General features: G+C 44.3%; 1 protein-coding gene across 1 annotated transcript in view; it reads right to left on the reverse strand.

Annotated features, from left to right (window-relative positions):
* Positions 1-26,976, reverse strand: part of BARX2 (BARX homeobox 2) — a 35,145-nt gene extending 8,169 nt beyond the window's left edge. The window contains exon 1 of the mRNA XM_005437607.3: positions 26,507-26,976. Coding sequence (XP_005437664.3) covers positions 26,507-26,693 — 187 coding nt within the window. The 5' untranslated portion in view covers positions 26,694-26,976. The remainder of the gene's footprint in view (positions 1-26,506) is intronic.
* Positions 26,977-27,731: the final 755 nt, after the last annotated feature.

Here is a 27,731-nt window from a genome sequence, read left to right on the forward strand (position 1 = left end):
AGCACTGTTGTGACACGCTCTGTCTCCCCAAACGGGAAGGAATGGAAATGAAGCACTCCTCCTTCGCGTACCTGCCTTCCAGAACAGTTCCAGCTGAACACATGCTTTCCTGCATTGCTGTCCGAGCACCTTTTCCAATCAGGACCCACCAAAAAAAAAAGCAGCCCACATAAGCCAGACAATGAGGAATTAGTTTGCTGCCCTGCTGACACACCTCAAGCATTCTACTGTTTCTGTCCAAAACAGCCAAGAGGCGGCACAGTCCAACAGTAAAGCCACCAGGGTTAGGACTCAGGAGGTCTCAATGCTCTCATAGGAACAACGGTCTCTTACTATGTGGTTTTATACAGAAAAGTCCCAATTTTATCTATTAGAGTCATCCTAATCCCCCCAAAGTCTAGGATAGTCTCGGGCTCACTTTGTTGCTGAACACTTCTCAAATACTTGGGAAGCACGAGCCCAATCCATACTTCATACCACACACAACCGAGAGAGTGGTGCTTAAGCACCAGAAGTTTTCCTGTAGTTATTTTTTTAATGGACTTGAATAGCCTCAATTTCAAGCAGCAAGAAAATGCTTATTTCTGTCCATCTCCACAAAGCTAACATCTGGCCACTCAGTTGCTAAAACTAACCATGAGCTAAAAATAAAAAGAACATTGGATCTGTAGAGTGTTTTCTAAGGATCTGAAATCATTTTGTTTTGCTATTTAAATCCGCTGTACAGTGAATATTTGATTGGCCACGTGCACAACGCTCTGACCACGCCACCTTGAAATGAATCGCCTTACTCATGGCACGCAGGTCTAGAAGAACCCTGGACTCTAGTTTCCTAATCCCATGTAAAATACTTGTCCTAGGAATGTATCATGAGTCAATGTATCCAAAGATTATTTTTTTCCTCCCTTGTTTTGCTTTTCAGCAGCAGCACCAAGAAGGAGGGCAGAGAATTCACCCCGTTTTCTCCAGAAGGTTTCAGTCAGGAATGTCATTTTTTACCAGCCAAAACAAGCTGATAGCTCAGGCGTAACTGCAGCATGTCAGACTCCTGCTCCCTCCTACTCCAGGTGTGAACACAAGGGGAAAAGCAGCAGAGCCTGGCTCCCGGCTACGTGCACGGAATTGGGAATGCTTGCTTTTCATCAGCCTCAAGTCATCTCTGCTCATCCGCTGGGATGTTTCTATCAAACTTCTTATGACCACTGGATGCGACACAGTAGGTACACCACCACTACACCAGATCACCTTGCAAAAGCTCTAATTAAAAATAAATACTTCAAACAAATCTTTTCCCCTTCTTTTTCCTCCTCCCCCTCTCCTCCCTGGCTTACTTTCAACCCCAGCAGACACAGACTAGAAGAGAAAAGGGAAAGCACTAATTAATCGCGCTGTTTGACTGCCGGCAACGGCAGAACAGTTTTCCTCCTAGGCAAACTCAGCTAATTCTGTTTTGGAAAGAAAGAAAAAGGAAGGAAAGATTTATGGATCAGCTCCTCTTGGCAGGTCAGCCCTGCTCGGAGGCAGAATGAAATCTCACTCAGAATGGGCTGCAGTGAAAGGTAAATAATAAAAGAAAATGAACTTATGACTCAGGAAGGTCTATAAATCTGTCGTCTCCCAAGTGTCAAAACAAAAGGGAACCAAGAAGGAGCGCAGTTCAGTTAGGGAAGAACTTCATTTTGCCGAAAGAGTGGACAGCCTACTGAAAGGAAAAAGCAAGACCTGAGCGAAGCAAAGAAGGCAAAAGAAGCAAGGAAGCGTTGAGAATGAGTTGAACCATACACAGTTCGATTAGCGGGGAGGGCGTTACTTCTACTTTTTCCACCACAGACCCCCAAAAGCTGAGATTTGCCAGCCATGCCATTCCCACGGATCTTGGCTGGACCTTACCACTAGAGCCAGAGCTGAGCACAGACCTGGTACAACCCAGAAACTCAACATGGCCCAGGAGCCAGATGGCTAAAGACAACAGCCAAACACCCACCATGTACCCCAGGACACAGAAACCCTCTGAGGTCAGCACGGGCTCCTTTGCCTCCTGGTTGCTCGAGCCAGCTGCAGGCTGAGCAGGGACCCCACGTGCCTCTCACACAAGGGCTGTGCTCCTTCTGCTCAGCTTCCTCAGCCAGCATGCTCCGCACGGACCTGCAGCATCTCTCACCCATCAGAAACCTGCCGATGGTAAAAGTCAGGTTAGACCTTACCCCATCTATTTTTGCTGACGTTGGATTTAGGCCTTCTCTGCTCCATCTGAGCAGCCCCCAGACATGTCCTTGCCTCCTCTTTGCTGCACCCCAGCATCCTGAGCATTGGCAAGCACGGGATCAGCGTCTCCCTGGGCGCTGCTGCCTGTCTTTCCTGGAAAGGCGACCTTCCCTCACCTGGCAGGGCTTGTCTCAGCCTACATCCAGCACTGCACTGTTGCATAGCCATGCTGACAGCTCTCTTGCTGAGTGCACCTGTCATGAAAGCAATCGTGCGGTCGGTCAAGGCAAGGCAAGCAGGCAAGAGGCAGTGGGACAAGGAGCATGCCCTTGCCAGCAGAGCTGTACCCTCGAGCTGCCAAGTTTACCATCAACCAAACACCTCCCCAGCGAGATGCCTTCTCGTCTCCTCCTCATGCTTACATCGTGTTCTTACGGGCGCTACCATACCAAGATACCTCACTTATTTGCAATTGCATTATATTATCCAATAACACACAAAAAACCTAAGCCACTGCATAAGTAGAAAAACTGCACTCATCTACTCTGCATGTTTTCCTTAAGCCCGGCTTTATGATTACCAACTCTTAGAAGGCTGCTTGCATCAGGTTCTTCCCAAGATCAACACTGTGCTCCACCACGCACCCTGATAAGGACATAAAGGCAAAAGGAAAGAGAAAACCATCATGGGTCTGTGCATGTACCAGGCAAATTCATTTCCCCTTAGGAACAAGTGCTTCGGAGAAGGTTGGAGGGAAACAACCAGGTCCTCCCAGCCCCCTTGCAAACAGCCCAAGAGCCAGTCCTTTCCTAGACACCCTGCCCACTGGAGTGCTGTCACTAACAAACACTTGAATCCCAAGTTAAAAAAGCAACCCGGGTGATGTTTACGCTATGCAGCATGGTGCTGCGCACAGATCCCTCAGCCATCTCTAGAATGGCAAGCAGCACAGCCATGCCAGGGCACGACTGCACCTGAGCTAATTATGGCCTGAAGAGAGGTGGGCTAATTAGGTTGTGAACGCTGTGTTGACAGCTTGACAGTTGTCAAGAGAGGAGTCGGTGTACTTGCACAGTGCAGCCCTTGCACACACTGACACAGATGGTCTTTCAGAGCTAGCTGCCCCTCGTGTCCTCTCGTAGTGGGCTGGAAGTCCAGGCACGGCCGCAGAGTCTTCCTCAAGCTGTCCCCTGCACGAGTCAGCTGAGCCTCAAGCCCAGAGGTGGTACCTATGTATGAATTGAAATTTTATAGCTTTCCTGTCAAACAATGCTTGGCCAGAGAGGTGTTGACCGGTAATTTGTCAGGAACCCTTTGTATCACTCAGTTCATTGATTCTCTTCTCATTCCTTCCAGTCTTACTCCTATAGAGCCTAACCCCTCTCCGAGTACTGAAACAGCTGGAAAACCTTCATGTGATCCTCGGACCCTTTAGAAGTGCTATACCTCATCCCTATAATCACATCTTCCTGTGGCTATTACATATTAAATAGGAGTCCTGGAACTGGGAATGCTTGAGAATGCTCTTCAATGCCATTGCTCTGCTCCAGAACCTCAGCACCTAAGAGCTCGGTCACTTAACCGCAAGTTAGCACTGTTCTGGGAAAGGACGTTGGTTTTGTTGTTTCTTTTTCTGCTAGCTCTCTTTTTCTTCAGTTACGTGTGGAAACCAGTTGTAGCTAAGCTAGAGCCAAAGCCTCTGCAGACGAGCAGAGCTGAAGGGCACTTCTGGGACATTTTGAAAGCTTCCAAAAATAGTCCTAAGACTCAGCCCAAATGCACAGAGCCAAAACTTCCATGGGAATCGTGAGTGTCACAGAGGCTACAGGAAAGCGGAGCAGTCAACCCTGAAAATCAACCCTGAAATCTAAGTGCAGAGCTGGATCACGAAGAGACACTGGTGGTGCTCCAAAATAGCATGCAGCGAGGTTTCTTGGAGTAAAGTCTAACCACTCCTCAGTCAAAGACTGCAGGTCCAGTTCACACCATATTCTATTTCCACTTCAATTCAACAAACCCTATTAGCCTGACAGGGACCATGAGTCCTGCAAAATTAAATGCAACTCAGCCACGCAACAAAAAGCCAACTTGGGAGCAAACGGCTTCTCCCTCATGGAAGAATCCAGACCCAGCTGCTGCCCATGGCGAAATGCCCATCGGCTTCAGTGGGGCCAGGATCTCACCTCCATGTGTCCACAGGAGGAAAACAGAAAAGAAATGAAAATCAGTGCCGCTAATTTTAGCACTGATAGAACGATCCTTTTTTTTTTGGGGCATTCTGACGGAAGGTCAGTTCTTCAGGAGTCTCTACCTTCTGTGATAAGCCAAATGTGAGTGGGGGGAAAAAAAAGTGGTGTCTCATCAAATGGTAATTTTTGACAGCAGCTTCTTAGGTGGGGAAAATTAAGGCTCACGCAGGATTCCTATTTTACGTTCCCTGTTAGAGAACAGTCCCTTTTCTTTTTGAAATTTTTTGCTTTTCAGCAGCAGCACCTTGAAGTTCCTCTCTTCAATTAATTTTTTTTTTTTCACGCAGTGGGTTTTCAGCTAAGTCAGCGGCAAACACTGACATCTGTAAACATTAACATTTATAATAATGAATATAAAGTATTGTAGCTAAAAGGCACTCTTTCTCAAAGCAACCCTCATCATGCAGCTACCTGTCCAGCTACCCAGGGGTGAGCGGAGCTGGACACAAGCTTCAGCTGCGGTTCTCAAGCCGTGGGGCACTTGGAGCTGTAGGTGAGTTCAGCCTGATTTCAAAGCCATGAGTGAAATTTCCTCAGCGCTTGGAGCTGTGAGATTCCGGTTTTCCGTTTCAAGCCTGTCCCCATTAGCAATTTATCAACATAATGTTTCAGTATAACTTCTACATAATAACAGTAATTAATAAGTTTGAATGCATCTGAGGCACGCATGCCGGAGGCCTTCACAAAAACAAACCAGAAAGATAATTAATCCTCACTTAATAATGACATTTGATATTTATGTTGTGCTTTTTTACATGTTTAAGGCACCATACACACCGTAAGTAATTGCTCTCGAACAAATGATGAGCCCGAGAGCCTCCCTGAATGAGAACTCGTCTCCCTCCCCGCCGCCACAGGCAGACGTGTAATACCCTGCCTTAGACAGATAATTGCCCCACATCCAGCCCTATCTTATAAACACAATCCAAAAATTCACCTCCAGCATCAGTGTCTCCATGGGTGCCAGATCCCTGCAGGATGGCACCAGGGTTCTTCTGGCAGGGTTGGCGCTAACCATTATAACGAGCCGGCTTTGTTGGAGGAGATGGGGATGCACGTTGAACACAGCGTCGGAAGAGCCGGTGGAGCTGCTCTCCCAGGGCTAGTCACCCCGCCGACGTCTCCTGCTGTCACCCGGCAGCAACGCCGAGCTGCCCAGCTTCTTCTCAATTGTCCGAAAGATTTAAGCAAGCACCTATAGACTGTTCTCCTTGCACACAGCCGCCTTTCTTCCAGGCTGTCTGTCACACAGGGGAGCATGCCAGGACCTTGTCAGATCCTCAGTGAAGGAGAAAATTTCTCTATAAGAAGATTTTTTTTTTCATTTATTTATTTTAAAGACGCATTTAAAGGATCTATTTGGCCAGCGCTCAAGAAACCCTTTGTAGCAGATGTAACAGCACTCTGGCTTGACCAGTGGAGAACGAATCCGAAGAACACACGCCACTTTTCTATTCTGAATTATTCTGCTTCACATATTCCAACAGCAACTTGTGTTTTGGAATGGAGCCCCCCCCCCCCCCAGCCCAAATCCACAGTCTTCAGGCAAACTGAGCACGGCTCCGAGAGGTCCTGCTCTTTGTCTGAGGCTACAGAAACGCGATCCTGTCCAAGATTCCTCATCTTTAGCAGATGATCCCTTTAAATCCTGCTCAGTGGGAAAAGGAGGCGCCCTGAACCCAAGCAGATCTCATATCTTCTATGGGGATATGTGGGCCCAAGGCCATCCCGACTGGAAAGAGCTCCACATGGAGGGTGGGTTGGGACACAAAGCTCCATTCCAGGCCCTTCACTGTTTGGACTCAGAGGGAGTTTTAAGATCAGGCCACATTAGTCCCAGGGAAACAAACACAAACATCTCCATAAACGCCAGCACTCAGTCAGTGCAGGGAAGTTACTGGGATACAAGCCACCAGCTCATTTACCGCATCTGCGTCAAGGGATGCTGGCTCCATTAAGCCAACTTCAATTTGAAGCTCTTTCTTTTGAACTAAGTCATGTTAGATACTTCAGCCAAATGTCTCCTCCATTACCAAGGATAAGACCCGGCTCTAGAGCTCATCACCCACTGGACCCAGGCTTAGCAAGCAAAGTTGCCAAAAAGATTACAGAATCAAATAGCTAGAAGGAGTGGATTTTCAGGCAGTCTCTGGTCTTGTCTATTGGGGCTGGAGGAGAAACACTGCACCAAGATGACACAGCTCTCAGGGTGTCCAGCCTTAAGTTGCAACAAGTTTCTGCTTTGCTGCTGACAGCCAGATGACCAGACATCTTGGGACGCGGGGGAGAAACACAGCAGGCCAAATCCCATCCTCCGTCCAGATGGTGTCACTGGTCAAGGAGTGAGATTTGGACTTGGATCGAGAAACAGCTCATCAGAACTGAGAGGGTACAGTTTAATGGAAGGATAAGTCACATTCTGTTCTTTACACTGCTCCCTAAGTATCTCTTACTGGCCACCGTCCAAGATACAAGTCTATATGGACTTTTAGACTGACACATTATGACCATTCTTATGTCCTTACACATTTGATAAATAAATCTGCCTTCTCTCAGGACTTCATAGTTTCTGTCCAAGTTCAAACACATAATGCCATGCGTGCATAAATCAATCAGTCCTTTACTTCCTGCTCTGTTAATTATTATCACAACATCCATAAGCAAACACCAGCCTGGGACAGCTGACTAGCCAGGCACACAAAAGCACTCTTCAGGTTTCTCAAGCCCACCCTTGTGCGAGCTCCAGCAAAAAGCTTCCCATAAATATCACCACCTCTTCCTGCTTTGAGCCTCTAAAACACCCTGGTGAGTGACACATGGGAAGAGAGAGAGTTCAATTGTTCCCAAACACCAGACTGTAAATTTTGCCTGATGGATCTTTTGGAAGACGCTTTTTTCTTCTCGGGAGAATAGTAGATCAGTGTTTAAAATACACAGACATCCCCCTCTTTTCCTCCACGCTGAAATGAAAGGGAGACTTCAGCAAGTACCAGTGTTAACCTGAAAGAGACCTGTCACATCTCGGCAAAGTCTTTGCCTCTTTTAATTATGACTTATCATCTCAAGGGTTGCTTTATTAATAATCTTGCCCCCATCGGGACATGTTTAGCAGACAGGTTGGTCTCTCTGAGCTGCATATCTGATTCTTTGATATTGCATCTGCCTTAACAGAAAGAAAACTCATCTCTGTTTCCTCTATGGACAAAAATAAACTCTCCGGACGATTTGTCTGAACAGCTGCACAAACAATGCAATTTAGAAGGATGCAAACGATAGACGAGCAGGTTTTGTTCACAGCCTGTCTATCCTTTGTGTTTGCCAATTAGATCAGCAATCTTAACCCAGCTCTTGCGGCTGGGGTAAGGAGGAGAGACACGCACAGGGAATAAAGCTAGAGCATAATGCACATCACAGGATTACTCCAGGAAGCTGAAACCCTGTTATCAGAATGTGGAGCACCCTGGAATAAGGGTTTCCTCCAAAGCTGGCCTTTTTGGTTGAGTAAGCTGACAAAGACAATGTCACAGCTTCCACTGGCACTGGGCACAGCTATTTTTATTCCCTCCACATCAAGTAACAGCATAGCCATGTCACCCCACGGATTGAGTCTTAACCCAAACAGAATGAATCAAGGACAGCTAAGCTTTTACTTTTTGGAAGGGGGGGTGGGGGAAACCGAACAGCTGAAATTCCAGTTTATAGAAACCTTTCACTGCAAACCATTCTGCAACGTTGCTAAAAATCAGTGCTGGCAACTTCATTCCCAAAGCAGTTTCCTTGACTTCAGGACTGTCTACATGATAGAAGGTTAGTCATGAGCTGAAGATGTCGCAAGAACCCTCAGTCATACAGCTTCATCGCTGCCTCTACCTGCAGCCGTGACGATCCAGTATGGATGTGGGGAGGCAGGATGCTCACATTGTTACACCCCCAGTCTCCAGGCAAAACCCGATATTCCACTCACTTCAACATCTGTAGTTAATTAGCCTGCCCCGTGGCCCAGGAGTGAGCGAGGACACGGAAAGCTGCATTCACTACTACAGACATCATGGAAAGAACATGTCAGACTGCAGCATTACACATGTATTTGCACTGCAGTGTACAGCCAGTGGGTGAAAACACAAGCAGAGCAGACAAGGCAGCTATGGGGCTGGTCTGTAGCAGGGAAACAGAAGCAAGCAACAAGCAGAACAGCCAGCTTCTCAGTGGAGAAGGACCTAGAAAGATGCCAAACATCAGCTCAGTCCACCCTACACCAAGGTGTACGATCTGCACCAGATCTTCAGCCTGTACAAACGTGCACAGCCCCCAACATCAACACCACTGACCTACAGTAGCTGAGACCCAGCCCATTCATTTCAGGGTGGGTGGTGGTCTGTTTTTTTTTCAGCTGAAGCACAAAACAGTTTCACTCCTGTTGAAATTCTTAATCTTAAAAAGCAAGCTGAAAAACGTCTCAAGGATGGGCGGTCTCAAAACGAACACACCCAGAATAAGTGGTTCCATGACAAAAATGTCAACCTCAGAGTTGCAAAGCACTTTGGAGGCATGCAACCACTTACGTGTCAGAAAAGTGATGACAAGTTTTCCCAGCTACCAGGCTGACTGTCCCACAGCACTGGTAGAAGGATAAGCCAGAAATTCCAGTTGGTGAGCTCTAGCTGTCCTGATCTCCAAAGAATACGAGCCCTTACTCCTGTCAGACATTAGTGTGCTGGGATTTTTTCTGTTCTGATAGGCAGCCAGCCAAGGAGACACTGTTTTCGCAGCTCCAGACAAATACAGATCAGACTTAGGGCGGAGAGAGGCCCTAATTAATCATAAAGAACTGAATTAGGTTTCTGCAGTGCTGAAATTCTGCTGGCTTTCATTGTGAATTAATGCCATTACGAACAGAAATGTTAGAAGGACACCTGTTTCCAACAGCTCCGACCTAGAACTACACATACATCCCTAGAAACGCTCTGATTCAGGGATCCAAATGGGAGACCCTCCCTCGCCCCACGGTTTGGAGGACTTTGAGTCAAAGCTTTGGTTATCACCCATCTCTGGTTTCCATCAGCACATCTATTTACCTCCCATTCTCCTACGGCACCGAGGAATGCAGCATCGCTGTGTTCCACAGGTACACCTGTGACTCGATAATGTCATTTAAATACCAAGCATCAAAGCTGATACACAAAAGCCAAGGCAGCCCCTTCTCCCCTCCACACCTGTGTGGGTGCACAGCTCCTGCTAGCACGAGCAACAACTCCAGGCTGACGGGAATATTGTCTCCTTTACTCTCACTTGCCCCATAAAGGACCAAATGAACAAAGTTTGGTTCATCGAGAGGTAGATTTTGGGCGAAAGAGGACATGAGGCATCGTGTTTCCAACCCTGCTGCTGCCTTAATGTGCAACCTCAGCCAAGTCCCTGGCACTCACTGGACTTCTGCTTCCCCCACATGGAAAATGGGGGTGACGATACCTACCACGCAGGGTTGTTGCATGTTGGAAGGACTCGATCGGAAGCCACAAGGGGAGGCAGAGGTGTTATCTCACAGCCTGCTGAAGACATTTCCCATTAATAGACTGCATGAGCACTGCATGGAGAACTCTTGTGTCACACGATTATGAAATTCCTTGATGTGCCATTAATATATATGCTAATATTGAAGCAATGTATGTATCCTGTTATTGTGCAACCAGCGATGTTTCCACGGGAACTCGGCCAATAAAAGGCACATATGCAGCGCGTGGTTTTTTCAAGCCAAAATAACTTTTTCAACCTTTTTTTCTCTCTCTTTTTTTTTTTTTTTTTTAGACAAAAAGTTTTTTTAAACCAGGAAAGATATTCTGCCAAAGATCAGCCTTGGCTGCCAATTTTCACACGATGGTGATCTAAGTAAGTCTGCAGATAATATTTTTTATATTTCCCAAACACCATCATTACCAGACTCTTTTATGTGGCACTGCTGGGATGAAAGTCATCTTTGATTTGGCATTTCCATGCTCTCCCCACAAACGTGACAGATTCTTTACATTGCCGGTGTCTTCATTAAGCCTTGAAATGAGGGCCATATCCCACCTGGAATTGTTAGATAACCTGTCCAGAGAAGCTGGGCAATTATTGGCATTTAACTGCTATATGAAATATATATATATGAAATATTATTCATATATATATATGAAAAGCAACCAACACTACTGACCCATCAAGCTGAATTGGTTTGCTTTGCTCATCAATGCACAATAGTTACGAGGGATCTTTGAAATTCTGAGTGCTAAATGAGCCTTTAAGTTACGTTTGGTGAACCCAATATGAAAAAGCATTTCAATTCTAATTATTGTTTTAAAATCCTACTCATCTTTCTCTCTCTCCAAGTATCAACAAAATGCCCAGAGCTGTCTGTTTCCATTCGAGATCTGCTGGGAAGCCAGATCCAAGGTCTTTCACTTTATGTAGAGCTTTAGAAAGACTTGCTTGGGCGCCGCAACCAATCTTGCTGTCTTAAAACAGATTTTCTCCAATTAATTCATGAGTGCTTTTTTCAGTCTTTTTACTCATTCCTTTATTAAGCCATTATACAGAAATGAAAATCTTGAAGTTAGATGGATGCAACATGGAATGCATATAGGTTTAATAAAAAGATTACTTCTGTGCCTGGCCCGTGTATTCACACCACCACACATACTCCTTCGCCACCTCCTTTACACGTGCAACATGACGTAGGGGGGGAAAGAAGTGCAACTGAAACTACAGCAAAATCAGAAACATATAGCCCGATACAAGAATTGGCTCAAAATAACTAAAGATTTCAAATTATTTTAGTCCTTTATTAAAAATAAGTTAATAAAACAAAGACAGGCTGTGTTTAAGACATTTGAATAGTTTGCCTTTTCCAAATTCAGACTGACGACACATTCCTACTCCCTTCCAACTCGGGGGGAACAACGCAAGAATCTCTTTATTGAAAAAGAAAAATCCTGTATTATAAAAAATAATCCACATGAGCTGTCTTTGCACACATTACAGAGATGCAAAAAAGGGCATAATTTTAATTATTTTCTCCTCTTTGTGGATCACCTTTCATTAAATTGTTGAGAAGAAAACATACTCCCACCAAGACATTAACAACTCATTTCCAGTACTGCTTGGGTGAGGAGACCAAATAAAAGTAAATGGCTTCTACAATAAGACACATCATCCATCGTCAGCATGTAAAACACAGTCATTAATCACAGAAGCAACCTACTTATTACGGGTATTCAAGCGCTGGCAATACAAATGCTTATAAAACAGGGTCTGCTTTCATAATTCCCTGCCCTTGTCTCTCAATAGTTTAGAGGATTAACCCTTTTACAACGAGGGATGGGCAAACTGGTTTTGCCTAATTCCAAACCAACCTGACGTCATGGGTTCGAAAGTTCGACTTGAACTCAAACATTATCAGCTGCAGTTTGTGCTGAGGGGAGATCGCCAGAAATAGCTCAAGGGGAGAAAAGGGAAGGAAGACAGCGAAAGAGCAAATTGAGAAACCCAGCAGGGCATCGACAGAATGAAAAAAGTGCAGTAAAGTGTCAAAGGATGGATAAAAATTGCTAACAAATGAATTGAAACCCCTACAAAGTAATAAATGCAGCTTTGCCTTAACACCTATCTTAATGTGATTTGTGGGGAAGTCCCTTTCCTTCTACAGACTTTGCTCTGGTGGGGAAAAAAATAAGGATTTTATTTGTACTTAATCAATCCTTACAAAAAGCACAGTTAAACATACGCAATCCCCACCACCCATATGACTTTGGGCTTCTCTTCTTAGCAAAGGATTTGACACTCCTTTACACGAGTCTGTAGCGAACTGCTCTTTTCCTTTAAATAATGGGAAAGATGAGGCATGCAGCGAGCAGCTCCACATCACGTAGTGGTCAAGGACAACGCCAAGTAACGACGACCAAACCACCACACATCCACTGCAAAGTCCTCAGCTATTCCACGGGCTCTGCAAAATCACAAACTCCATTCGGTTGTCCCTGTTCCCAACAGCGGCATGTCCCAGGCTGCCGGCTAAATGAATGCTCAGCAGAAAACATTCGTATATTTGCAGTCTGATGCAATTCCTTTTCTTTTTCTACACACCCAAAACTTCTATTGACTTCATGGAGTAAATAAGAAGTGGGGATAGGGGGGAAATCAAGAGGTACAGAGAAAAGCAGTATTTGGACATAATCTGCAGCATGCAAACAATTAAATTAGAATTTAAAATACACAAGCCTCACTATTTACTGATTGTTGTAAAGAGTGACACATCTGAATGAAGAAAATTCTTGTGGAGAGAAACTAGATGAGCTATGTATTCAAATCTTCTCACAATGGGTAAACTGGTCCCCGTTTAACCAGAGGCAATAACTTCTCAAACACTTAAAATTAACTTTGTCATCAACTGGACAAACATTTCCAGTGTCGGTATCAATTACTGGAGGCAAATGACCCATGATTGGCTTTGCGGAAAACAAATATTTTGAGAAGACAAGAAAAGAGTCCAGCACATTCTAAGCCACGCTAAAGCTACGTGCCAGGAACTGGAAACAAACACTCCAGTTTCTTCTTGATGGATTTTTAGGTTAACTGACAAAGCAGCAATAGGCAGCAGCAGCTATTCCATTGTAACTTTCTTCATTTGTAAAAAATACTCAGTGAATGCCTTGTAGGCATGACTGGTTTCAGGGTAAAGCTGGCTGTGCCCTGGCAAATCATCAGCAAGAAGTTCAAAACATTGCAGAGGTACTCAGAAACTCAGCACCAGCTCTGCTTCCTAAGAAATATCAGTTTTCCCAAGATATTTCCCCTAAAGGAAATGTTTTTCTTCAACCAAAGTTGCCATCAAGACACCGTGATGAATGATATATTCCACCATCCAAAAGGATTTTCTATCCTGTAATTTACTACGGGAAAGTACCGTTTTTATGTTGCAGGCATCACTTGGAGATAAACACAATCAGCAGGTAAAAACATTATCATCGGTTCTGCTTCTTGAAAGGTAATACCAAAGTTAACGTCGCTGGTGAGTTAATGCGAGTCAAACAAATCACGCCTAGGCTGCACTAAGCACTCGGTATCTGTGAACAGGTAATAGTAACGCTCCATTTTTAAATAGCTGTCAACCGATTTTAACGCATTTTTACAAGTTGTAACATGAGGCACGGATCACAGAAATCGTTTTTTTCAAACATATTAAAGCCACAGAGAATCAACTATAGCTATCAAGTTGCCTCTATTGCCTTCATGGCAGCATCTTTGTTTAGTGACGGGGAAGAAAACAGGCAGTATCATTTCCTCTGAGTACATGCCATACAAGCCCTATATCTATGTTTATCATGGTTGTATCCCTTTTTCCTGGGTAACACTGCTGGATAAGTATCACTTCTACCCTTCTCTGAAAGACAGACATTTCAAATTTCATAGTTGCAAGCTCTTTAGAAAGCGTTAGTGGAAGCTATTAATTGATCCTGCTTTTAATAGAAACATGGAAAACAGAGAAGGACACAAAAAAAGGAAAAATCACCATGAACACTGTGACAACACAAAAGAATAGGAAATAATTTGCCAAACTGAGTTTGACAGACTAAAGATGAAGCCCATTTAGCCAGCTAAACAGCTCTGAAGACACCCCAGCGCTCCCATGCTAGCTGTGTGTGCCATCAAATTGATCTTTCTCATCTCCACCCATGGCCCGTTTTCTGTCCTCTCACTGCTCTGCAAACATCCAACACCTCCATCCGCCACAAAGACCTTTCACAGAGCCACCACGATGCCGTGTCCTTCGTTACAACAAGGATCAGGCCCCATCTTTCGTTTGAAACGCAGCTGCTTACGCAGACAGTAAGCAAATCAGACCCATTTCAAACCCTGCCGCGGTCCTGGCGCTTGGCATTGATCGTCTGGGATCAGTCTGGGAGATTGTCTGTCTGTGGGGACAAATCTAGTTTGCTCAGAGAGACAGGAGTGACCCCGGTCAATAGCTATTCCCTGTTGTATACGCAGCTTGCCACGTCCCCAAATTTTGACAGATCTTTAGGGATGGCACTTAGGATGCAGTAATAAAACCTCCTGAGACAGCGTACCCCGTCAGGCAAACGCTAGCCAGGAAACCCTAGACTGCCAAATTTGAAGTGGTCCAAAGAGCAGGAGATGCCTTTGTCCTGCTGGAAAATGGATGGTGAGAAGAAATTCTGAGGACAGAACAAAGACGATCAATCCTGAATTTATAAAAGAATACATAAATTGCCTTAAAGCAGGCTCATGAATCACAACTGAAAAGATCATCTCCCTGATTTTCTGAAAACACCACCATATGTTGTTAAACTTGAACGTATTTATAAATCCATCTTTTCATCACGTAGGTTCTTTCTTTTTAAATAATATTTTGGATGCTGTACTTCGTTCAGCTGAGACAAAAGATGAATATCCATAACGCTCACAGTTTTGAGATTAGCTCATGCAAAAGTTTATGAGCTGATACTTACACAAGCAAGCTCTCTACATCCTGACAATTAGATGAAACACCACCAGGATTTCTACAATCCCTTTTCAGTCATCTTTGCTGCCCCTTCTCAGGCCATCTCTAGCCAGGAGTCTCTGCTAGATAGAAATACATCTGCAGTATCAATGGCTGGGACATCTCTTCACAACAGACAGGCGCTAAAGGGGTCAGGCACCAGCCTCGGAGGTCCCTGTCCGCAAGGAAAAGGGTTTCAGTAGAACCGTGCAAACAGAACACGGTCAGTCTGGGATTTCATGAATGCTTTTGTTTTAAATGTCATTTAAGTGCTAAACTGCCTTATAATAACGCGCTTTAATATGTTTACAGTTAAGGCATAATTGGATTTGACTCATTTTGGCCCTGATCCAACTACGATTTAATTGACTTCAGTGGGAGTTGGATTGGGCTCTAAGTAATTTTAACTAAAATAATCCATCAATTGTTCCTCACCCACTTCATCAGACTCCTTCCCATCATTCATGATTGCTCTGTAATTTAGTCCAACAAGGTAAAACCGACCCTTCTAACTTCTGGAGTGGCTTCCTATCCCTCAGCAGAGAATTCAACTGCTATTCAGCAACCTACAACAAATCTGGGTAAGAAAAGCAAAAGAGCACAACGAAGAGCAGATGGCAGATATCCAAACTGCCTAGTGCCGTCCTCTGCTGATACAGAAACCTCCAAATATCAGCTCCTCCACCATTTAGTCACCACAGGAACAAAATGAACTGTTAGCAAAGCTGTCAAGAGGAGGTTTCGAACAAAACAGACAGAAGGGTGAAGCAAAATGCATTCACAAACTCACGCAAATGTTGTGTGGCCAAAAAAACCCCATTTGCTTCAGACTTCTTACCATTATATTGTATCAACCATTACGTTACTTGTTTCTATTTCAGGGGGACTTTTCATATTTTTCTTTGAGCCGCGTGAGTAAACACAAGCCGCAGCACCACGTCTTCCTAAAGACGTATAAGGTGATGCAATTACACGTACGTGACACGGACGATGTGCAAGCAGATATTTCCCATAAGAAAGTACCACTGCTGCTAATTTTGCTTCAGATGAATGGTTAGTCTGTCATATAATACCCTATTTAAGTAACCACAAACACATCACACACGGTTCTGTGTCTTGTAAAAGAAAAGGAGATACTCCTATTAAGGTTTCAACGCTTCTGTGCTTACACAACAGCGTTTTGGTTTTTAATGTGTAAATGTAGGCAGTTGTACACCAGGTGTGGCAATAGGTCCCCCCCCCACTGGAAGCTACAGGGACTTGTTCTTGCTTCAACATTAGATCTGAAGATGTCTATTAAACCATCGATGAAATCCAACTACTGTAAAGTGAAATCCCAGTTAAAAAAGAATTTGCTTCAGCAGGAAAAGTAGCCATTAACTATCCCGTAACTTGCAAGATAATCATTAGGAGAAATACCCAAAGTCAAATGGTGAGCCAAGCGTTTAAAGATGACTTGATGACTACATTGAAAACTCCCTTATTTTGAAGCAAATCCACAAAATGAGTAGCAAGATTATCAGAGTTACAGGGCAAATACGAGAGTTTCCAGTTGAAATCCTTTGCATGAGTAGTCCTGTTGAAGTCAGCCAACTAACTACATGAATAAAACCCACTGACATGTTAAAGAATTTACAAGGTAAGACCTGAATTCAGACATCCAAACACATTTTAAGGTCACTGTAAGGTTGTTGCTCTGAATCTCACAGAAAAAAAGAGCATATGTATTTGCAAATTTTCTGTCATCACATTTTCAAAGGGAATTTTATTTTTGTTATATAGGAAGTTCTTGAAAACTGTTTTTCTCCTTCCTTAAAAAAAAAAACAACAACCAACAACCACCAAACTGTGATTTTTAAATTGAAAAATGAAAAAACAAAGCAGAGATTTTGTCCGGGAGCTGTTAAGGGTAGCGTTCTTTCAGGTTTTGTGTTTTAGATAGAGCTCAAATATTCTGGAAATAAGTACTGCCAAAACCATAGTTTTATAAAAATCCTGTACAGGGAAAAAGACTATATTTTCCCACTCACCATGTATGCCAGAATATTCTTCTAGAAAATGCCTTGTTATTTTTACTGAAATTGTTTTCTTCTTACTGAAATAATAATATATATTTGATCTACAAAAATGCCAACTATGAAGAGGTATGAAGAGGTCAAAAAAGGAATTAATTGGGGGGTGGTGGTGTGTGGTGTGCGGGTTTTATTTTCTTTATAAGGAAGAGATGCTGGACTGCCTTGCCATGCAGCACACTTCAGAGAGATTTACACAGACCACTAATGGATACTGACCCCAAGAACACTAACACCCTCATTAAGTCTCATCAGGTAGCCAAGAGCAGAGTCACACCTTTCGCATCCTCATGGCACATGTTCTGCCAGCATCACCCAGCCCCCTCTGGGTACCAGGATACGTTCAGAGGACACACGAGAAGCAGCAAGGATATAACTTCATTTGCAACACCAGGACGTGCTAACTGCAGTTGGGAGAGATTGAGCACCAGTGCAGGGGTCCACATATGGGAAGATGGAGGATTTTTTGGGGAAAGGCTGTTCTTCATCCTTCCCTTCAGTTACTTAAACTGCTCTCAGCACTGAGCACCTGCACACCTGACCACAATATCTCCAACTGTTCACTTGGTGTGTTCTGAGCTGCGTTCTGGCCAAGAGAAACGAGGGAGAAGATGCCAAGAATTAGTCAAAACTTTAAGTCGTATGAAAGGAAAATGGGTAAATATTAAATATTTACTGTGTTAGCCAGGTCCTAACACCAAATCTCTCTATATTTTTAACAATGGCATTGAAGGGTAGCTTTGGGAATTTCGCATCACTCAACAAGGGCTAGAAGCCTCTCAGCTAGATTGTCCCAGAGAGCTAGGAACACAAGGAATAATAGGTAACTTGGGAGGGAGAAATCCATCCCCAATGTTTCCCTGGACGGTAATATATTAGTATGACCTCACGATTTATTGCTGCTAAGCTGCTCTGAAACCTCTCACATTCGTCTCACCCATGCAATCCATGGTGGGAGCGATCAGACACACCATGGCAAGAAATGCAAGCAATGCAAAGAGGGGATGCCTTCCTCTGTAAGTCAGCGTGAGCGGACGCGTCGTGCCCATCAGCAGGAGGCATAACTTGGTCTGTCTCGTCCGAGTGACGCAATGCTGTGCTCCGCTCTCCACAGGGCATCTACTCCTCAGCTCCCATTATCTTGTTCTGTTACGGACTTTGTCCTGACTTACACAAATACAGCTGAGATCACAAACCGGGTCCTAAGTTTTCCAAGGAACCAGTATTTGCTAGCATGTGAAGCTCGTGTTAACGTGTTCTGGCTTCTGCACTCCAGCTGCAGCAACAGAACTGACTGAAAACGTTTGGTTGTAACTTCCTTTCATCAAAAAAGAAAAAGAAAAAAAGAGAATATTTTGCGATACAGAAAGTAACTTCGTTGCTCTGCCAAATGCCTCATAAAAGGGAAAGTGTTAGAAAGTTTTGTTTCAGCCTTCAGAAGATATGTTTTCAATATTTTATTCCAGGTCAAGTATTTTCTCTGATCTGATTTTCCTCGCACACGCACTTTTCTAAACTTTTAACTTGCCAAGATAAATCCAAAATATTTTACTTCACTCTGAACTGAAAAGGACAGGTGATTGTTATTTCTTCTATCTACCAACAAACCAAAACATCCATTTTTCTGACGGTTCCGAGCATTTTCACTTTGATGTGATGAAATTCTGTACACCGTCTGCAAACGCAGAGCCCAAGTTTCCAGTTCCTCCAAGCAGGGCTGCACAGTCCTCTCTAACTGGACAAGGTATCAAGGGAATAAGCGTAAGGAATTGATCGTCAGACTCAAGCAATTAAGACCAACTGAGCAACAGTGAGCAAGAGTGGAGTAAATGTAACCCAGTAAATGCCACCGGTTAATTAAGAAACAACTCTAGTGAGTGTATGGAGCAAGGCATCTACAGAGATCGGTTCCTGATGTGAAGATCAGTTCCAGATGACCAGCTCTGCCATCTCTCACGTGCAGTTGCGTGCAAATCTGCTTCCTCACAGGCTTGCACTGAGAGCATGGAAGCAACTGCAAGTCAGAAAGCTGGAGATTTCGTTCAATCATCCAAACCTGCTTCCAACACTCCTACCGGCACTGACCCCTTTCTGAAGGTGGATCAACACTCCCATCAACGCACCGCCAAGGTTATGGTACAGCTAAATGTCCAGCATGCTGCTTCACTGGAAAACAAATATAATGCTCAACACGGGTAAACAGAATAAAAACAAAAAGTGTCCATAGCTACTGCTCTGTTCCCCATAGCCCGGTGAGCCGAGCAGGAGTTTCACACAACATGCTGGCTCAAAATGGCCTTACTTCTTTTTTTCCCCAACTTCCCCAGCTGGTACTGAAAGCAGCAATGCTGGAGGACTTTTATTCTACCAGACAAATCTGTCTTTTCCTGCATTTCACGGCAGCAAGTTGAATAGAAGTCATAAAAATAACCATTGCAACAACTTGAGAGCTGCGGCACCAGGTCTGCATCGCGCAGTTGGGCTCCACCAGCAGTGTCCACGTTGAGGACAATTTTACAAACCTACAGCGTTTAAACCTACGTCAGCACGGAGGGATTTAAACTGTGCTTCAGTGCAAGCCGTGAGGCTTTAGAAAATAAGGTGTAGGTGTCAATTTTCCAAGTGGAATCCCACATTCATTAATACCTCCTATTATAGCATTCCTCCACAGTGCTTATTCGTGCTTAACCACAACCACAACGCCGATTACTTTCCACAGTATGTTCTATGGCAATTGCTGGGGTGTGATTTTCTGTTTTGCTCCACGTAGTTTTGCCTTTCATTAATTTCTTTTACTCACTACTAACTGTACTGAGATATAGACCGCAAAATTCAGTCTTGATTCCAAATTTTTTAGTGTCTAGCATTGAAACTTCTTTAGAACCAGATCTCCCTGATCATCCTAACCGAGGCCAGATTCTGATCTGCCTTTGCTTCTGAAATACCACCTTTGATACTGGATATAATCTGATTGAGAAAATTTACAGACACTTCTCCGAGTATATAGCTATTATTACCCAGCCCATTATTATCGCCCATATGCCACTTTTTGGCATTTCTGAACTGTTTGCTGCTAAAGACATCAAAACATGTAAAAACTAAGGTGGACATCCTGAAAAACACCAAGCTCTTTAAAATGAAATTTTGTGCCCTGAATTCAGCAGTTACAGATGAATCCACATTCAAAGCTACAGCGTTTGCTCAGTTAACCTCAGCTGATAAACTGATCTTCAGCGTGATTGCTCCAGAAAGTCGTTTTCTTGTAGGGCTAAAATGGACAGGGAGTTATTTGGCTAAGCGTTTCGAGAAAACTCAGACCTTCCTAAGGTTGCAGCTGAATAAATCACACTATAGGAGCGGGGAGAGAGTCCCGCCAGCAAATTCTGACTTTTCTAGGTCTTCAGACGAGCACTTCGAGACAACAGCGTAAATGTGACTGCATCTTTTAGGATCTGTATGCAGTAACATAATCTCTGAATTATCTCAAATTTATTAGGAATACTCAACAGCTTTCCTAATACTGGAGCAGAAACATCTACAGAAGCAACACTTTGTATTTTTCAGGATTAATAGATTTCCTTTGTCATTTTGACATTACTTTTTGCTATTAAAACTACGCAATTATACTTATCTTTGTAAGCTAAACTCAATAAACGTAGGCGGTTTTCAAAAGTTCTTTTTTTCTTCATATGTTTGCACAAACAATCAGAAAAAAAAAAAAATCCCCAACAGCATTGCAGCAATGTAGATTTCCACACAGAGACACTTTCAGCCTGGCAATTTAAGTTGGCACCTATCGCTCCCTGCTGCCGTATAAACAAGCATATTAATTTTGGCCCGCTTCCCTCAACAGATACATTTTGGGACACAGGTCTTCAACAGACCTTGTGAGTCATCGAGTCCCAGCTCCTGCCATTGCAGGCACCCGTTTAAGACATCTAGGACTCCAGAGCACCCACTTCATACACCACAACACCAAAACTCTTCCCAGCACCTTGTAATAAGGATGGGGATGCCGCAGAAACCCTCACATCTGCAATTCATCCAGGGGTGACGGGAGGCTGGGTGCCCTCAGGTTCCAGTTAGCCTGCTAGAAGGTACACCCCCAACTTTGTATTAGCTTTATTTAATGGGATTAATCCAGCTGTTACGTTTCAGATAATGTGCTTTGAATGGATGGCATCTCATTTTTCCCCGCGCTGGGATGGACGCGACATGGATTCCGCTTTCTTTTCCCACAGTGCCCCGCTTTCCCCCAGGATCTCTGTAACAGGATCCCTTCAATTTAAAGGAAAAAGGTTCAGCAAGCATCTGAGCAAAAGAAACAGCTTCCAGCCCACTTTTAAGTAACATCCCAGAGCAAATCCAAACCTTGCCTACATCAAGGCCTTTTCGAAGGGAATCAAAAGGAATCGCGTTGTGAGGTCACGCATAAAACATGAGCTCTTTTAAGATGCAATAAATCTACTTTCCCATCATGGCTTCCTACAACAGGCTGACAAGACTGACTGAGGTGAGGACCAGAAATACCACAGCTCACGCTTTATCGCACAAGCAAGGATTCCCCACACGGACCAGCGACTGCAGGTTATCGCCTAGTTCAGTCCAGAAAATACCAAATACACCAGGAAAATGACAGCTCAAAAAAAAAAAAACCCAACAACTTGTGGATAAGCAGTTCTCAGTTTCATCCTAAGATAAACCAACAGAAGACAGACAAGAGAACTGGAAAAAAAGAATTCACATTTTGAACAATTCTATACTAGATACCCGCCTACGTTAAAACCCCAACCGCACAAATACTGAACAAAGTCTCATCCTCAAAAAATCACTAAAACAATCAAAAAAACCCACCAACCGCCAAACCAAAACCCCCAATAAGAATTTCAAGGAAACAAATCATAATTATTAGTGTTCTTCAAAGGCAATTTGTTCCACAAACTAGCAAGCAGTAAACTTTCAAGAAGATATAACCGAGCTGAGGAAATGAAGGTTATGCCCACTTCCAAAAGTTGTGTCACTTTTAAATATACATAGAGCAGCACAATTGCCTTTAGCACAACTCCCCTTACAGAGGTGTCAATATTTTTGTATCCAAGTAGAAAACAAGTAAGGCCACAGCAATAAGGCATCTTTGTGCCTGTAAAACTACGTTCCTGCAAAGTGTCCTTCTAGTTATAGAGAAATATATATATAAGAGAAAGCAGCGCAGTCCTACCTGAGATACGCACTAGGAAAAAACCTTGATGTAAAATGGAAATAAATTGCACTGATGTTCACTGGGATTTAAATCACTAAGATACTTCCAAATTTGAGGAGGTTTTTTTTTTTTTTTTATTTGTTTGTTGGTTTTTTTTACAAGCCCTGGAATAGGACACAGCACAGACAATAAATATTAAGTACTAGCAACTTCGCTAAAATAAACCAAAGACTCTTAAAAGCTCTCTCTCCAAAGAGACAATGCAATTCTTTTTAATCCAGCCATCTCAATTCATGCAGATAGTTTAGAAGATGCAAGACCAATACTGTTGATTATTAATATGCAATGTCACGGATTCCACTATCGCAAGGGATGGCACACAGCCTCCCCCCACCCCCGGCCACGACCACCCTGGCTTTTATTTTTCAAGCGATTTCAGTTACTTTGGTAAATATGAAGCATTTTCAGTCTGACCTCACAACACTGTACACTGACAACATCCTTTGATTCCTTATCATGCCCAGAACGACAAATACGGCGATTGGATTTTGAAGGTATTGCTAAACCAAGATTTTAAAAAAATCCAGGAAACAAACCAGAATTGGTATAGACTCGCCTACAAATATTTTTAAATGTAAAACTGAAAAATTACATAAAGCCGATCTGAAAAGCGATTCCTATAGGACGCGACTCAGAAAGCAACCTTCAGAAGTCACTTTAACAAACCAAGCACAGTACACATTAACACTGTAATCATTACTTAGACAAATTAATTAGATCTATTTTTATTGGCCTTTTGTATTATGTCATAACTATCACAAAACAAAATAAATAATGTTTTGATGAAGTCATTACAGTCCAAAAAGTCATAAATCAATGATGTATTAACCACCATCTGAAGATATTTCTATTTTACTATTTAATTTTTTTTAATCACAGTGGCTCTGAACCTGGGCTGGTGTTTTGTTACACATTCAGTATGATTTCAGCCCTGTTTATTTGGCTCAGTAATTGCCACAATACATGTTCATACACCAAATTTTAAGCTAACGATGGATCCTTTTTACAGGGAGTTTTCTTTCCAAAGAAAAATTTTGGCTGGGGCTTGTTCCAAGCTCTTCGCAACAGGAGTCTCCCCAGTGAGACCGGTGAGCTTTGCGCTAGACCTCCCGAATGCTCCGTACCACTAAAATGTCAGCACTGGACCTCACGAGGGACAGGAAAAGTCCAAAAAGCTCCTTCCACCCCTCACCCTCCTCTACTTGAGAAATTTGTTTTGTCCCAGTTCAGCTGCACATGCTTAAATATTTAGCATTTGATCATAGGCAAAGAAAAAAATATTTTCCATTTGGTTACCGATGTTTTTCAGATCACTTAACAAAGGATGTTGTTAAATACACCCGCTGCGCGACTACAACATCTTACATCTTTCAGCTCCAAATAAATTACAAAGGCGTATCAGACTCCTCTGACTTCACCCAAGATGAAAGAACCTAAATTAACTCTTTAGCCCATGAAAATGCCTACAAAATTTGACTCCTGACTCGAGAAACAGCCGTGCTGCTGAAGAGAATGTCAGCTGAAGCAACTAATTACTCATTACTCTTTCAAACACTCCCATGTCCCAGCTACAACTATCCTGGCAAGGTAAATTTCTGTGATTTAGGTTAAGACTAATTTTTTTTAAACCGCAAAGAGACAGACTAAGTGCTCCCTCCCTTCCTGATGAACTCACGAGACTAAGGAAACACAAGCTGGGAGTTAAATGCCACCGCGCTGTGTTTCTGCAGTCTTTAGTCCCTAAGCGGTTTTTAGGTTGGTTGGTTGGTTTTCTGTCATTTTGTTTCGATTCATTTTTTTTAAACAGATCTGTATTGGATATTTTTCAAATTATTTCACTTTTTTTTTTTTGTGGTGGTGTCCATTTCTTAGGCAATGACAGAATTTCCTCTCTTTTGTAATAAAAAAAAAATTCCCATTACCTAATACATATAGGACTTTAATTATACCTATAAACCTTAAGTTTTATAAGAAGACTTACAATTTGGAAGTGTGGTCTTTTTTAGCAGTTTCTTCTACGGTTTTAATCCCGCAAGTGAATCTCTCTCTGTACCTCAGGTCTCAAGCACAGAAACTCCATCAAGCTTATACCACCAGGAGCAGATCTTCACAATCCACCCTGACACAGGGACAGGCCAGAGCTTGGGCTAGAAACACAACCTTGAGGGCAAATTCATTAAAGATCCCAGGCACAAAGAGAAATAAGGCTTTAATTGAACAGTAACCACAAGAGCCTTGCTAGCATCACTCAGAATCCACTGCTGAATCATTCCAGGATTATTAATGATTATTTAATGAATATATATTAGTCTTGCAAAGACAGTGTTTGCTATACTTGACGCAGAACTATGTACTAAAATAATTTTTCTCTTTTTTCCCATGGGGGTGATGAGAGTCAGAAGAGCTGCCGGGGAGCACCCCACCCATCAAAGACATCAAGGACCCCTTAGCCTGAAGGTGACATTCAAGCTGTGGGGTTTCGATGCTGAGTTAGTCATACGTGCTTCTGGCTGCTGGTAAATATTCAGGTTAATATTCCTTTTGGGTGCTAAAGGGACTTTTTTTTTTTTCCAAATGCTTCCTCTTTCTGTACAGAGATAGGGATTTCCTTCCTCTCCCTGGCAGCCTGACGACTCTGGAGTCACACCACAGACTCAGATGCGGGCAGAATCAGACCCTCTACGCTAACTGCGAGCTGCCACGCATCGAACCCATTTGGGATGCTCATGCCTATTTCGGCCAAGCGCTGAACCGCACCGTCTGTGCGGTAGTAAAGGATCAGCTCTAAAAAATACCCCTGTCAGCAATATCTTGATTAACAACCAGATCTTCTGGTATAAAAACGTCAGCAATTATTTAGAGAAGGCGAGGAATGCCACGCACTAATCGATCAGTAGAAATACACGTTGAATGAGGATCACGCTATGCAAGTAACTTCTTCCCAAAAGCTGATCATCACGAGTCTTAATTCTGATCTGGCCTCCTCATCACTTCTGGATGGCTAAAAATTACTTTTTACAAAATAAATATTGAGGTTGGGGGAAGACTTACGCTTGGACCAAGGGTGTACTCTACTTGTTGGGCTCTTAGCCTACCCGAACAGCAAGTTTGCTACTAGCACTGCTCTACAAAGACCTGAAAAGTTCCTTCTCGTTTCTATTCAGCCAAGCAATACAAAACCAAACCAACAAACCCAAGCCAAAGCACAGGCCTTCAATTTTTAAACACCACTGAAAACAAACATGAAATGAACTTTCCCAGGAAAAAGAAAGGAAAAATAAATTTTATGACCTTGGAATTTATAAAATTTCACTGGGAATTAGCCCTTTGCAAATATTTTTCAACCACTATGATTTTATGAAGAATTTATTTTTAAGTTTTGCTTTCATCATCTGGTTCTCTTAAGGCATGAGGTGTCACCATTGGAAATGTGGCCGTACGGGAAGAATAGAAATCTGGAAAAAAGCCTGCTTCACCAGAAAGAGGGATTTTTCCCCCCCTTTTTTTAAAATCTGGAATGCATCGTATGAATGATATTTTTCCTTTTAACATGGGATTTTAAAAGCTCACATTAGCCCAATCTGTTTGTGAGATTTAATAATTCCCATCGTCAAGACCAAATTGCTCACGTTGGATTAAAAGTAGTGGTAGCCGTACGGGGCAGAGCTAGCTGCACAGGTTTATTTGTGCTGTCTGTGCCTGCAAAATCATCAGACAAATATATTTTTCAGATCTTTGCTGTTAGAAAACAGCCTAACTTCTTCCAAAGGAAAGGCGAATGTAAAGTAGGAAAACTGTGTATCGAGCATTTTTTTTCTCTCCTTTCCTCCATTTTTCTGTTAATTTCTTTGTACTCCCACAGCTGGCAGTGATAAATCCAACCCCCGGGGTCGGACGGCAGCAGCTCCAGGCTGCTCTCCGAGGGATCCCTGCTCCCGGGGATCCTTCCCGAGGGGGATCCCGGCTGAACCCCACCGCCGCCCCCCCAGATGTGCCCCGCAGCTGGACCAAACAGCATCCCCCTTCCCTGGGGAGCCAACGCGATGCCTTCGGGCGGGCTGGGGGTGTGAAACGGGGGGTAGCGGCGGGGACTTGGGGACTTCGGAGGAGCCCCGGGGGACACTGCGAAGGGGACCCCGGCCCCCCCCGCAGCCCCCGGGCCGGGCGCGGCGAGCAGGCTTACCGGCGCAGGAGTGCAGCGGCTTGGGCCGGACCAGGAGGGCCGGGCAGGCGGAGTAGAGGGAAAGTTTCTCGAAGTAATCGCAGGTCTCCTTGGAGAGGATCTCGTCGATCATGAAGGTCTTGTAGCGCCGCCTGCCTGCCTTGGCCCGGCCGGGCGCGGCGAGCCGCGGCTGCGGTTGGCAGTGCATGGCGGGGCCGCCCGCCGGCCCCGGGGCTGCGCGGGGCTGCGCGGGGCTGCGCCGCCCGCGGACGGTTGCGCATGGGCGGCCGGCGCCTCCGAGCCTGCCCGCGGCCGCCCCGCTGGCCGCTGCGCTGCGCTGGTGCTGCGCTGGCGCTGCGCTCCCGCCGCGCTGGCGGCGGCGCCGGCTCCCCGCTATATAAACCCGGCGATAAGCATCTCTGCGCGTCCTTTTGGGGACGCCCCGGCTGTCAATCAGGGCCCCGCTGCTCCCCGCCGAGCACCATTGTTACCCTGCGCCGGGCGGGGAGGATCCCGCTCCTCTCCCCTCCCTGCTCGCTATTTTAAGATACTGGGGTGTGTGTCTGTCTTTTTTTTTTTTTTTTTTTTTTTTTTTTTTTGGTGCAAAACCTGGAAAGGTTCCAGATTGGGGCTGGCTTTTTTTTTTTTTTTTCTTTCCTTTCTTCTCTCTTCCCCCCCTCTACCCTGTAATCACTTTAAAAAATTAAAAGTGCACATCCTGTGAATGCAGACGGCTGCACATCCTGCAAACGCAGACCACTGGTGGGAGAGCGCTGCTTCCCAAACCCCTACAGCTTTCTCCCATCGGCATAAAACCTATTCCCCAGTCACGAAGTGCTGGAGAGCAGCAGGGAAAAAATAATACTATTTATAGGTGCCTTGCTGAAGCAAACGCTGCCTTCACCGGAGCAGCATTACTCAGTCCCCAGGCTGAGATGATTTACTGGCACATCGCGGCTTATCTCAGCTGGGTTTTTGCAAAGATGAGCTTTGAGCCCCTTCTTTGCGCACAGAGCCCACTGGCAGCGCATGGGGTGCCGAGGTTCCCCCGCTCTGCCGAAGCTGGTTTTCCTGGCTGGCTGAGCCCTGAGCTTTATTTCTCCACTCCGTGGCCTCTCTGTGGCGGTTCCCCGATGCACGGGGAGGATGGCTCCCAGATGGGGATTTTAGCTTGCTGAGAAATTGCACCGCGCCCCGTTTGGAGTCACTGTGGTTTAGCACGGGAATCACCCGCAGCCCTTATCCA

Source organism: Falco cherrug, chromosome 17 (genome assembly GCF_023634085.1).
Source record: "Falco cherrug isolate bFalChe1 chromosome 17, bFalChe1.pri, whole genome shotgun sequence".
In the NCBI taxonomy this organism is placed as follows: Eukaryota; Metazoa; Chordata; class Aves; order Falconiformes; family Falconidae; genus Falco; species Falco cherrug.